The sequence below is a fragment of the Phycodurus eques genome, chromosome 20 (genome assembly GCF_024500275.1).
Source record: "Phycodurus eques isolate BA_2022a chromosome 20, UOR_Pequ_1.1, whole genome shotgun sequence".
Taxonomy (NCBI): domain Eukaryota; kingdom Metazoa; phylum Chordata; class Actinopteri; order Syngnathiformes; family Syngnathidae; genus Phycodurus; species Phycodurus eques.
The window spans coordinates 5,686,848-5,700,333 of record NC_084544.1 but is presented as its reverse complement, the minus strand read 5'-3'; the positions used below and the strand labels follow the sequence as shown (position 1 = coordinate 5,700,333).

At 41.7% G+C, this 13,486-nt stretch overlaps 1 protein-coding gene across 2 annotated transcripts in view; it reads right to left on the bottom strand.

The window, feature by feature from the left end:
- Window positions 1-13,486, bottom strand: part of dlgap3 (discs, large (Drosophila) homolog-associated protein 3) — an 85,349-nt gene that overhangs the window by 13,937 nt on the left and 57,926 nt on the right. For both annotated transcript variants that reach the window (XM_061665276.1, XM_061665277.1), the window contains one exon: window positions 815-2,007. In XM_061665276.1, coding sequence (XP_061521260.1) covers window positions 815-1,933 — 1,119 coding nt within the window. In that variant the 5' untranslated portion in view covers window positions 1,934-2,007. The remainder of the gene's footprint in view (window positions 1-814; window positions 2,008-13,486) is intronic.

The window sequence follows — 13,486 nt, the reverse complement described above, 5'->3', positions numbered from 1 at the left end:
GAACTTTTGGACTCACCAGTCAATCTCAGGGCACATATCGACAAACACCCCTTGACACTCACATTCACACCTATGCACAATTTAGTGTTAATTAACTGAACATGCGTTTTTATGTATTTATTTTTTGCATGTTGGAGTTAGTTGGTGTACATGGGGGAGAAAGGTCAGAGCCAAGATTCGATCCCAGAAGCTGTGATTTGGAAGACGATGTGGCTCATGACATCACTAACCATGCCGCAGAACCAGCAGGAAATGGTCTACAAACAGTAAATGTGGCACAAGCACTCAGGAGAGCGAAAGGCAGTTGACTTCCCACACACAGCAGGTGTTTAGGTTTCATGCATCTGAAAAAGTGTGCAACCTGTAGGTCCTGCTGCGTTGCGCACAATGGGTCGAGTGTGTCGCTACGACCATGCTGAGACTTGACAGTATCTCATTATTGTCACTTCCTTCCTGTCCTTTCTTCTTTATCTGCCTTTGTCAGAGATAAACATGACTTTGAAATTCACGCAGGTTTTGTGAAGTGGATCAACATTTATGTCTACTGCCTTCATAATGTATGTTTTAATCTGTGCTGCTGCTTACACTAATAGCAAATTGCCTTTGAAATCCAACACAATCCTTCAACATACTCGTGATTGAGAGCACACGTTAGCATACATTTCCAGTCTACACTTGATGGGTTTTACCTGAACATATTACTGAGACAAAATAAATAACACCGTTCTGACATAATGAATCATTGCACGAGTGTTACTGCTAATTTTATAGTCTTGCTCAATGTTTGGCTTCTTAAATGTAGGCGTGCACTCACCTGCAGATAGTGTAGGGTCCTCTCCTTCAGTTTGTTTTCAACGGGCACCAGTGCTTTGTCATAGCCTCCTCCTCCCCCCCTTGAAGGGTACACCTCCCTGGCTTGACTGACGGTCATGGCGGACCACGTGCTTCTCTTCAAGGAGTGACCGGGGTGACCGGGGTGACCTGTGTGACCGTGGTTTCCACCTCCTTCGCTTCCAGCCAGCGCAATGGTGGTACAGGCCATGCACTCCGCAGGCCCAGGCCCACCGCCTCGTTCCTTGGGCCTCTTCATGGTAAGCTCCTGGATGGCCGCATCTAGGCTCTCGTGCCCACTGGGGTATCCTCTCCTGCCGCCACTCACCATGAAGCTGCTGTCGCTGTCCAGGTTGTCATCGGAACTCCACCAGCCGGCCGTCCTGCTGCGGTGTCGTCTGCCCGACTCGTGCCGAGAGTCCCCGCTCTTACTGCGCTCTCGAGACTTGTTCCTCCGTGCAGAGCGAGACTGGTGTCCCGAGTAGTGCCCCCCGCCGTCCTCCCCTCCACTCCTGTGACCCGCTCCTCTCTCGCCTCGGTAGTCCCCGCCTCCTCTTGTGCCGTTATACTCGCGTTTGGAAGGGGCCTCCAAGGAATGGGACTTAGCAAAGAGTCGTTGCACGGAGTTGACCAGGTGGCGGATACGTGAGGGGCTCTCGCTACGCTGCTCAGCACCCCCGCTAGTGGTACGCTGATACTGAAGCGTGTGGAAGCCATCAGGGTGGAAGGGCACTTGCTTTTCAAACTGATCCATCAGGTTTGGAGGGATGCGGTGCATCTTGCCTCCGTGACCCGATGTCAAGCATTCCTCGCACGAGTCAAACGACTGCAGAGGCGGATGTTGGCTGGGGTGCGAGCGGGGGAAGGTGCCCCCACCTGAGTGGCTGTGAGAATGGGAATGGGAATGGGAGTGAGAGTGGTGTCTCTCCAGCGCCAAAGCCTCAGCCGGACCTCCCGGTGGGTAGTAGTGGCCGTCGTTATGACCGTGGTAGTAGTCTCTTCCTGGACCATCGCCGTCCTCAGGCGGGCAATGACAGGGGCCTCCTCCGCCACCACCAGAAGAATGCTGTGACAAACTACGGCTGACATGGTATCCTTTCATATGCACCGGGGCGTGGTGGGCCGTCCGGGCAGAAAGGGGGCGCTGTGGGCGTGACAGGGCTGCACAAGTCTCACCTGCAGGCACAAAAGGAAAAACTGGTCACGTATGAAACAGAGCAAAAACAAAATTTTCAACAACTTGCAATCAGTAAATATTTAACCCTTTCGTTGAAAACAGTGCTACATAAATAGCAAATGCCTGTGACAATGGAAATACACATGATCCAAAGTGTGTTCATTGTTTTCACCTTGAGTAACTAGCATGTCTGAAAAATGACCTTGCATTTTCCCATGAGTGACACACAAATAAATCACAACAAAAAGGTCATAGACTGACAAGTGATGTGCAGATTGCTTTATGTCATCTGTGAAATAGCTTAATGAATTGAAAGTGGAAACAATGCTTTTCTGATTAACATATTTAGTTAAATACTCTTCATTTCTTTCTTTTTTTTTTTTGCACCTAAACAAAAACCTTCAGACAAGCAGTGCAATGGTGAGCAGCCATCCAAACAGACTCTGCAAAGCTTCCTCTCATTCATCTCAATGGCCGCCAGGCTGATAAATCAAAAGTATTTGTCTTTCTCTTTACTTTCTACCTCGGCACCTACCCTTTCCTTACATCTGTTACCTCTGTTCTTTATTGTTATTTTCATCAGGCCCGCACTCCTCTGTTGTCTGCATCATTCCTCCATTCATGCCCGCAGGGGGTCTCGGCGCATTTGCACGTACATGATTTACAGCGGAGGCAAACAGCGCATTTATTGATCAACTGCATCCTGCAGAGGCGATGGAAGTGGATCTGTTTTTTTCCCCTTCCCCAATCTCAATCAATTATGGCATCATTTCATTGTTTATATCCTTCCAATTAACTGGGATATCATGGTGTACAACATGGAGGAAAAACAAAACAAAAATGGAGAAAGTGAAATCATTAAAATTGAAGAAACTGCAGCTACAATGTGACTCAACTTTCTTTTTCCACATCAGTGGACGCTGTAAGCAAACGTAAACAGAAAAGGAAATAATTATTTCATGTGGGAAAATGTCTCACTTGGAAGTCAACTGTCATCACAGAATGGATTGTGTTCATGTTTGGAGGTTCTATTGTAGTTTCACCAAATGCTCAACAACTGATGATTAAATTCCAAATGGGATTAAATACACTTTATTGACTGTAGTTGATATAATTACCTCTCTATTTACCACTATCTTCTCTAACTAGTGCACACATGCATCTCTCGTCACTTTGAAATGTAATTAGAGTTAAATTGGCTCAGCAGCGTGGGACTCTCTGAGCGCGTGTGTACTCATGTTCGTGCACATGTATGAGATACAGTAATCATGCAGTATCAAGTGTGGCCAGGTGGTTTTGATTGCCTAAATGAGAGATGTCACCAAGAAGGTTAACTCCATCCAAGTGGTGCACAGACAAGGACTACAAAAAATTAAGAAAAAGACTGACTTGTTAAAATTTAGTTTACCAAAATGCTCTTTGAACTCTAATTGGCAGTGTGCCTTATTCGTGGGTGTTCCTCTATGAATAGATGACAAAGTGTGCAGTGCTGTTCTGCCTAAAGTAATAAATTACACCATGTTGTGTTTATCATGAGGTTTTCAGCTTTGTGCCAGGCTGCTGGCTATAGGAGCTGCCAGTCATTTTGACACATGCACATACAACCATAAAAACAAAGCTGCTAAAGAAAGTGTAGCAATTCCTATTATTTCAGCCTGTCTTTTGCACCACATGGCACCTGTTCCTCTGCCTTTCCTCCTGACCTACTTGTATTCATCCCGTCCTCTTGCCATGGTCCTCTCCTTAATATGCCCATCTGGTTCTCTGCCATTGAGCAAATGCTTGTTGTCATTCTTCACACCTTGATCTGCCATCCGCCTCTCTCAATATTCACATATCACGCCCAGCCTTCCTTACAATCTTTCATTTGCTAGCCACTAACTCAAAACTGAAGGCTACATTACTACTTCCATCATTTATTTACATCTCAAACAGATGCCAGTGTTTGGCTGCTGAAAGCTCAGTCCAGCATGTACACCGCCTCTCGCTCTGAGTCGGCTTGAATGGGTTCAAGCTCACCCGTCACCCTAATAAGGACGAGTGCGATAGAAAAAGGAGGGATAGATTCCACGGAAGACTGCAAGACAGGCTTTTTTGTTTGACTTGTCAGTCGCTCTCTATTGCGTATTAATGCCACCTTCAGGACTGGAGTGGCACTGCATAACCTAAGATTGACCAAGTTTAACGCCAAGATCCCCCCCAACTTAACAGCAGTACACATTTGCAAATGTCCCACTTGTATTCTGAGCGATTTTATACCACAGTTTCTCTTGCATACAGTAAAACAGTTGAACCTACAATGTTGAACCCCAAAAGTGGTTAAATTTGGAGTTCAACCATATTTATCTGTAAGGGGAGGGGGGGGGGGCTTCAAAAGTCGTGCAAAAATTACAGTTATAAGTTAATCATGACTAACGCTAGCAAATCTCATGAGACTTAAGTTTTTAGAGTCTCTAAAACCGGTGTGGGGAAACCATTTTACTCAAGGGGTTGACTTCTAAAATGGACAAATGGGCCAGTGGTACTTTAAATTTACCGCACTGTCTTCATGAAATTATTTTTGCCCCTGATCTAGATGCTGAACTACAAGGGTGTTTTGTGTACTACATCTATGGCGTTTTGCATGTTGGTGATGCCACCACAAGAGTATCAGCAGACGGCAGGAAAAGTGTAATGTGACTATGAAATCCGGCAAATGTCTTTTTATTTTTATTATTATTTTTTATTTCACAACCAGGATGTCTTTCTAGACATCTAGCTGATTTTTATATGCTTGCAGCATACCCCGTATCTTGCCCAGTGTTGTCATGTATTGACTCTAGCCCAAGCGCTCGAAGGAAGGAGAAAGCCTTTGAAGGATGCATATCCATCCGTGATGCAGCTTTATTGGTCCTCGCCTTCTCTTTGGAGGAACAACTATTTAGTAGGGAGTCAACAACACGCTGTTATGCTGCTGGTGTTTAACACTGCTTAGCATCAACCTGACTGTTGCAGAGGCTTTACTCTGCAGCTCTTTTCATGAAATATTCATGTGATCATGCCAGCTGCTCTGACCCACTTTGCTAACAGCTGAGTCGGCCCGCTCTCTGCTATCTTCATGAGAGCGAGGGTCAAGGGGTGCTTGAACATCACTGATGTACTATAACTTCAAGACCTTGACTAGCCTATTTATTTCATCCCCCTCTAGTGGAATGGTCACTCTGAAGGTGTCAGGCTCAAACCTTGAGGCACGCAGAGGACCCGTCGAAGTATCCTTGGAAAAGCTACTGAAGGCCTAATTACCGTTAGTCAGGGACTGGGGGGGGGGGGGAATTGTTGAATGTTCTCAGCATGGTTGTGGGGGTTGGAGCCGATTCAAGCTGACTTTTCGGAAGAGGCAGACTGCAACCTGGACTGCTCGGCAGTAAAATTGTGGACAAATGAAAATGGGAACCTTGAGACTTTTTCCCTTATTGCTTTAGACATTTGATGTTTTCTTGGCGGCAGCTGGGGTCAAAGTACGTTTTACTACACACTTGTGCTGCAGGGACTTCAAATCGTTTTGTAGTTGTTAACATCATATTCTGTTGTTTGAATTAAACAGTTCCGCATGGCATTTAGGCTTCCTTGATGTCGAAGTTGTCATGTAGGTTGAAAATGTAATGTAGTATCCACGTTTTTGTTCAACGCTTATTGTCTCGTGTTTTGGTGCAAGTGTAGACAATAGCAAATAATCACAAGCCAGCCGCTGCCTTGGCTTTCATTGAAATGGCTCATGCTCCATGGAAGAGAGCATTGTGTCCCTGAATACTGGCTTTGTTGGACCGCAGATACAATGAACCGTGAGCTCCATGCTGATGCGTCGATCCATTTGAGAGTGTGTGTGCACGAGCAGCTTAAAGAATCGTAGCCAAATGGATTTTGGTTTGCCTGGTAGGGGAGAGTACAGTAGACTCTGAAGATACCAGCTCCGCACGGCCATCATGGCAAGTGTGGGGGAAAAAAAAAAGAAAAGAAAAGGATTAACGTAGAATTGTCTCAGCTGTGTCTTGGCATTATTCTCTGGCAGGCAGCGAAATCCACATTCTGGGAAAGGTGACTAATGAATTAATGCAATGTCATTTCCCCCCTCGTATGAACACACATTCATGGCACGCACACATTTCTTTTCTGGCAGCAAGATCCAGGAAGACTTGAAGATAATAGGAAACATTTTGGAAGTGAGGAGAAACTTGTCATCTCTGTCCATACGGAGGGAAAGGTCGATGAGAGTAAAGCGGAGCGACAGGAATGGAAGTCATGTCTTCGGGTTTAAAAAAATGCAAAGCACCAGCGAGGCGGGTAAATGGTTTTATATCTATTTTAGATGAAGACTTTGTAGCTGGGGACTTTCAAAGGAGAAAGCCGGAGGAAGCCGGTGTGAAATGATGGCACTGCAGATGTTTACAGTCATGCATCACGTGTATGTTCCTTGTGCTTTGCTACCATTCTATCCTATGTCCTGCGTATTAACAAATATTTCTCAAGGGCTGATAAGTGAATTCTACTCCTAAATACCTTTTTATGGGGAGGAACAGATTGAGAGGTATAGACCAAGTAAAAAAAAATAAATGCAAAGCTCATTTTAAACCAAAATATGCTAATGATGTGAATCACCATTTTTCTAAAAAAATTTTTTTAGATATACTGTATGTAACAAATGTATCTACCATACTTTACAAAATGCACAGAACACTTTTCAAAGTAAATCAACATCTGCAGAAATGTAAATGATTCCAGTTAGCCAGCAGAGTAAAAAGTATGATGATGGGGCATCTACACAGATATGAAGCACATTGATATTTTCTATTGATATTGTGACAGTTAAAAATGACCTCAACGATAATGGTATTAGCCTAACAACATGCCTAACACATTTGTTACATTGTGGCGTGGAAATTACCTCCATGTTTTGTGGTATCTCTTCAGTGAGACTAAGTGATTTTGTGTGTGTGCGTGTGCGTGCGTTTGTGAGAGAAAGCGAGAGAGCGAGAGAGAGGATGTTGATGGTGGCCACAGCACAAGGGAAATTTGCTGCCCTCATAAGGGCAAAATGGAAGAGAGCCTTGGGGGCAATTCCTTCTGTCTTACTCTCCTCCTAGTCTTGCCCTGCTTTTCTATTCACCCTCATTTTCCACTTCCAATTTGACACATTTTCCATCATCATTTCTAGAACACACGTTGCGGCAAGTGTCATTTTTTTCATGACATTGAGAAACTCGAAGGAACTGACAAATAGGACTCCCTCGATTTCGATTGCGGTCCTTGAATATTGAGTGTCTTGATTTTTTTTCAAGGTTGGAGCCATCACTCGGCCATTTTTTAAATTTGTCTTGCGATACAAGCAAAAATTTAAGATACGAGTGCCACTGCTAGATGGCGGCGGCAACCTTCACAACATCTAGCCACCATCAATTCACAATGGTTTCTTTGCAGTGGAAGGACAATATCAGTTAGTGGTGCCTTCCCGTGTGGAATTGATTTTTCTCCTCATGCTTGTGTGGCTTTCCTCCCTGCGTGCAACTTTCTCCCACATTTCAAAAACGCGTTCGGTTCATCGTCAGACTGAAGAAAATGGTCTTGTACTAAACTTGGCCGAATGCACAATTGCCAAATAGTGTCATCCATTCGCAGTTTTAAAATATGTAACATCAGACCGATCGATGAAATCCAAGCCTTCTTCGCTTTGTATGCTCATTCAATATCAGCTAAAAGATAGGCAGAATTAAGTTTTAAGATATCTGTATTCATATCAATCCAGTCCACATTTTCCTGCACGTCGCAATACTGTACAGTATTGTTCTTCCAGATCAGAAATAAGTCAGACTTTGAGATAAATCCGTGAGCGGTGTTTCGATTTCTCATGAATGTCCAGTCACAATGAGAGAAGAATGGCCATCATTATACGCATGAAATGAATCATATATCAAAATGTGTGCCGTTTCGTGATCATCAAACTATTTGCAGTACAAAAACAGCCCGAGAAGAGCTTCTGACTGTGACTTAATGAGAGAGAAAATTCCAAAAGCACTTAGGCGGTGCTGCTTGCCAGTAATTGGCTTAAATTCTTACTCGCTCCCGCAATAACACAAGGGGACGTTGCTGAGGACATTAGATGGCCGTATAACAGGAGATGAAAGGTAATAGGAGAATAGCACAACAGGCTCATTTTGAGCTTCAGCTCATTAGACGTCGAGCCCAGCCGGGGCCTTCTGCAGGAGATCGCTCGCCTCTCTGCACGCATGCATGTAAACACGGCTTATTTGGATATTAGTCACAGCCTTTCATATCTCACTTTGTCTTAATCGTTTCTCCCCTTTTTTGATGTGCTCCTCCTCACTTTGTTCATTTCCCATAGAGAACTCATCCTACTTCTTCCTTAATTCGACTTCTCCTGCTGTCTCGTTCGCTGCTACTTCGGTCATTCAAACTAAGCATTTCATCTTTTACAATGGCAGATTAGAGATCTACAGTACAGTGTTACCTCACTATATATCGCATTCCACCTATTGCGGATTCAGTGCATTTCTGATTATTTTTTTTTTTTATTCATCTTGTGCATAATTCACCATATCATGGGATTCTGAGTGTATAGTCATATTTTTTTGTGTTAAGATAAACGCTTCCTAGCCTGTAACAAAATTGTAAAAAAAAGAAGTAAAAAAAAAAAGACATTTCATTAAAACACATTACACTGAATAAAATGTACATAGTGGACAGTACTGTCGGGCATTACTGTATGTTTAAGAGTTTAAAAGGTTTTTAAAAGTATGGAAAGTGTTTATAAAATTATGGTAGAGGTTAATAGGAGTGTGGGGAAGATTAATAAGACTGGGGAGGTTCATAGAGCTTTAAAATGTGTATAAATAATAAAAAAAAATAAAATAAATGGTTGCTACTTCAAATTTCACCTATTGCGGGGGTGGTACAGAATCTAAACCCTGCAATAAATGAGGAATTGCTGCATATCCTTAAATATGCATGCAATGTATACCTACAAATAGATTGCATGTATTTTATTTTATGTAGATTGCAAATGAACTCTTCAACTTTCTTTCACTTTTTGGTCTCAATCCACCATTCCCCCTCTTTGCCTCTTCCAAAAAGCCTACTCCCTCTCCCTGGTCTAGGTTGTGTTGTGCTGTATTACAAGCTCTCCTGACACATAATCAAAGGCAGATGAAGGTAGACGCAGCTCAGAGAAGGCTCATGTCACACTTTGCTTGCAGGCTGAGCAGCTCAAAGGGCCGTTTCACCCAGATTCATCAGTAAGACCGTGCAATTACTCTTGTGTAAGGATGAGGAAAATAACCATTGCAGCGATGCGTCGTCACAATTGTGATGGTAGGAATTGACGAACTGTATCACATTTATAATTCCAGACAGAATGGGCTGATGAGTGATGAGTGAGACTTTATTGAAACAAGTAACACACAATATCAATAAAAAATACCATTGTACTTGCTAAAAAAATTGTTGTAATCTGCAAAGGTTGAATCGAGACAACTGAACTCTTTCTTATTTGTTGATTTTCATTTTTATTTTTTTTTAATTTTGTTTTTGTTCTTGTTTTCTGAAAACATTCAAAAATGACTTTAAAAAATATGCTAATTAGGCTGAATAACAATTAAATAATGGGATTGTCTACTTTATTAAATTATATTTAAATGATCATTTAAAACAAATCCAATTTATAATAAATGTTCAACTGCGATACTGCAGGGCAGTGACACTATGGCTACATGTTGTACAGCTACATTAATAGACAAAATTAACTGTAAAAAGTTATGAAAGAAATATGAATGGACCCTTCAGTGCGCTTGTGTTGGCAGCAGCTATTGCCAAGGTCAAGAGCCGCTTTCAACATTTAAGCCAGAAATGGGCTAGAAAAATGAATAATTTAACATCTCTGACAACTTGGGAAAGTCCATATGCTGGTGGAAGACAGCAAAATATAAGAAAATACATTTCTACACACTACCCCGTCAAAAACGGTGTTCAAGGTCAAGAACAAACTGATTGGCTGCCTGTGTTTAAAAAAACAAACAAACAAACAAACAAACATACAAACATGCAGAAGTTGAAGGCAAAGACAAATCGGGAAGAGAGGTGACTCCCAATTTAACAGCATGCAGCGTGGCTGATTTGCTCAAATTGAAGTCACCAATTTCCAGTTTGTAGACTGATTCCTAGCACGCATTCCCATGCAACCCTGCCGTTGAGAGGTTGCACATAGTTGCAATGTGTGTCCAAATGCCAATCCCACACTGACAGTGGGATGCACCACCACACGGACACACACTCAAAACCAGCTGATTCTGGTGTTGCTAGGTAATTTATGAACTAAGTGTCAAGCGAGCGTGCTGCCCACTGAGATCAATGACATTGGTCATGCTTTAGATTTCCTTCCTCGGGAATGACAACCACTGGGCTCATTTGTCTTTACAAAAGCATGCTTAAAATTCAAATAGAAATGCAAAATATACAGTACCTGCATTTGCATAATGTATGTCCATGAGTGTGGCTGCTCATCAAGGTTCTTTGAGTCAGGGTTGCTATGTCGCTTTGAGGATAGACCCACCGCATAGATTTTTCCTTGTTTTTTGTTTTTGTTTTTTTTTGTTTTTGTTTTTGTTTTTGTTTTTGTTTTTGTTCCTTGCCTTTCATTTCATTTGACCTGAAAAAGGTGACTCATAATCACAACAATAGTGTCACTGTCATTGCCTCAGAAATCTCTCACTAGCCTTTGACTGACTACCAGTGCTATCATTACTGTTGAGAATTGTGTGCTGCGCTATTACAAATGGATTATACTGCAAACGAAACACAGTGAATACGGGGACAAATGTTTACTTTACTGTTGCTTTAAGACATAATTAATATCAATGTCCACGTCAATGCTATGTCAACATAGTGCTCATATCAAGCAGTTTATTAATGCAAAGATGGGCATACACTGTACCATTTTAAAAGTCTTGTTTTTAATTTTTAGTTGACACTGCAACAGTGAATCTGTAATATAAAGTGAACGCTAATGACACAGAAATGAAGCAGGCGAGACCTATAAAGATAATCTTGCCAAATTTGAGCCCGACTCAAAAGATGATCCTGTGTTGTGAGGTGTGTTAAGAGTGATTTTTATCTTCTCCGATCAGCTCACAAATTTATCAGGGTAAACAATCGTAAATGTTTAACATTAAATATTTACGATAACAAACTGAAGTTGTAAATGGTTCACTGGTGGCAAACTGCTGCTTAATTTTCTTTACCGGCCGTCTCGGTGAGCTGAGGCACAGTGCTGCCGCTCACAGGTCAGTCTCCGTACTGCATCAGGTCAGGTTTGCTTGTGCAATACTTCTGGTTTAGGGTATGATACTGATTTGTTTCATGCTCATGTGTGCGGTCACTCACATTTAAAAAAAAAAAAAAAAAAAAATTCTTAAAAAAAAATTATTCTGTAGCAGAAAGCTGACCCAGCGTCCATGTTAGCATATGATGTAGTAAAAAGATGGATTTTTACATTGTATATGCAGGAATACCAGGGCAAACAAACCTAATGAAGCGGACCAAATGGTGAGAACTGAGTTATGCTAGAAGGTCACTCCTGGTAGCAGGGACACAGCTGTGCAATATGTTAGAGGTGACAGGCAGGGAAAGTGTGAGCTTAGCACACGCTTAACCCCCATCCCATATTTTGCAGTAGCTACAGAGAGGCTAACAAGGCCACCTTTAGAGCTGTGCGTCGAGGTCAAGCATAGTTTTCCAGGTACTTTTGTGATTAACGGTTTCCCGCTGTTATCTTCTTTTGCTAAAGATGTGAACATGGAATTCTATAATTGAAAGTCAGGAGGATTTTTTTTTTTTCATCCAGAGGTTATAGCGACACACGTTGTGGATGTTGAATGATGTTTGCTCAAATCATACTCGACACAGAGCAGTGCACACAATATTCCATTCCTCTATTAGGCGAATATTATCCAAATAGAATTAAGTGAGGGTAATTTAATTTCTGCAATAGAAACGATCTAATAGGATAGTCAAAGTGCATATAATGTTGCATTCCAACACTGGTCTAGTCTTACCAAAAAAAGATTAGTCACCCCACAGTGGCAGCATGTGTGTGTCAGGTACTGCAAAATCCAATGAACAAAGGCCATTTGAAATGAACAAATTGGTATTTTGGTTTCTACGCCTTCGTACGACACACACAAAAACGTCGGTAGCGCAATCAATGGAAAGGTCTTCTCATATTCCAGTGAACATTTAAAATCAATGGCAATTGTTCACAGAAAATGAGAGAGGAGAGATTTAAAAAAAAAAAAAGCTGGTGACATTCAGGAGACACTCACTGGAAGTCTCAGACAAAAGAATAAGTATTGCTGAGGATGGAAAGTGGGAGGAAATAACTCCACTGTTGTGCCCGTTTTCATTATGAAGTACAAAAATCGATGCAATCTAAGCAGGCAAAACAGTGAGCGTAGATGAGAGTGAGGATGAAAGGAGAAGGGAGGAAACAGGAGATAATAAAAACTTAATTAATCACTGCTGCTACACGCCCTCGCTTATCATGCCATTGTTGAAACTTATACATTCCACCTCAGCGCCTCCTCACTGCTCAAAGGTCTTCACATCCTGCCACACACAATCTATTGCACTTGATCCATGCGTGTGATTTTTTTTTATTTTTTATTTTTCCCCAGAACTGCAGTTCATTCTGAACATTTTCGTACAAATTTTTTTAAAATAAGAAACCTACCACTCGATTCTAGTGTATCTATTGTTGTATCTATTGTAGTTTATAAAATTGTACAGCAATAACATAATTCTGTAGTATGGAAAGCATTAAATGCTTTGTGCATCATGATAATTCAATGGGAATTGTGCTGCTCATGCTGGTGTGTGTGCACCTTGGCCACCAGTGGGCAGTATATTACATGTAGTTATGCTACATGTAGATTTTATGATAAAACAGAAAAGATGGCAATTATAGTCAGTTTTTTTGTTTTTGTTGCAAAGAATAAAGAAGAGTATTGTTGAGTATTGTTGTATGCTTTGTCTGCACCTTTTGCTACAGCTTGTGTTTAAATGTGTGTTGAAAAGTTTATAATTAGATTGCAGTAATTATATAAACCCAAATGAGTGGTGTGTATCTCTTGGTTTAGCCTCTATTCATTTTTTGTTGTTTTTTTTTGTCTTCATCTGTAACTTATTACACAAGTGGTTTCATTTTTCTCCAAATGGTTTTATGGACTTTCCATCTTATCTCAGCTTCACAATTGCTTGTTGTTCCACTCATATACAACTCGCTGGTTTTCATGTTGGTCACATTTCTGATTGTAGTCGTCTTCACAGGCAAACCCCAAATCTGAAACCAAATGTAGTTATTCACTGCTATTACTATATAGCTCGAAAAATGTATGTAACGGGACACACCTGTCAGTCACATGCTCCTGTAATTTC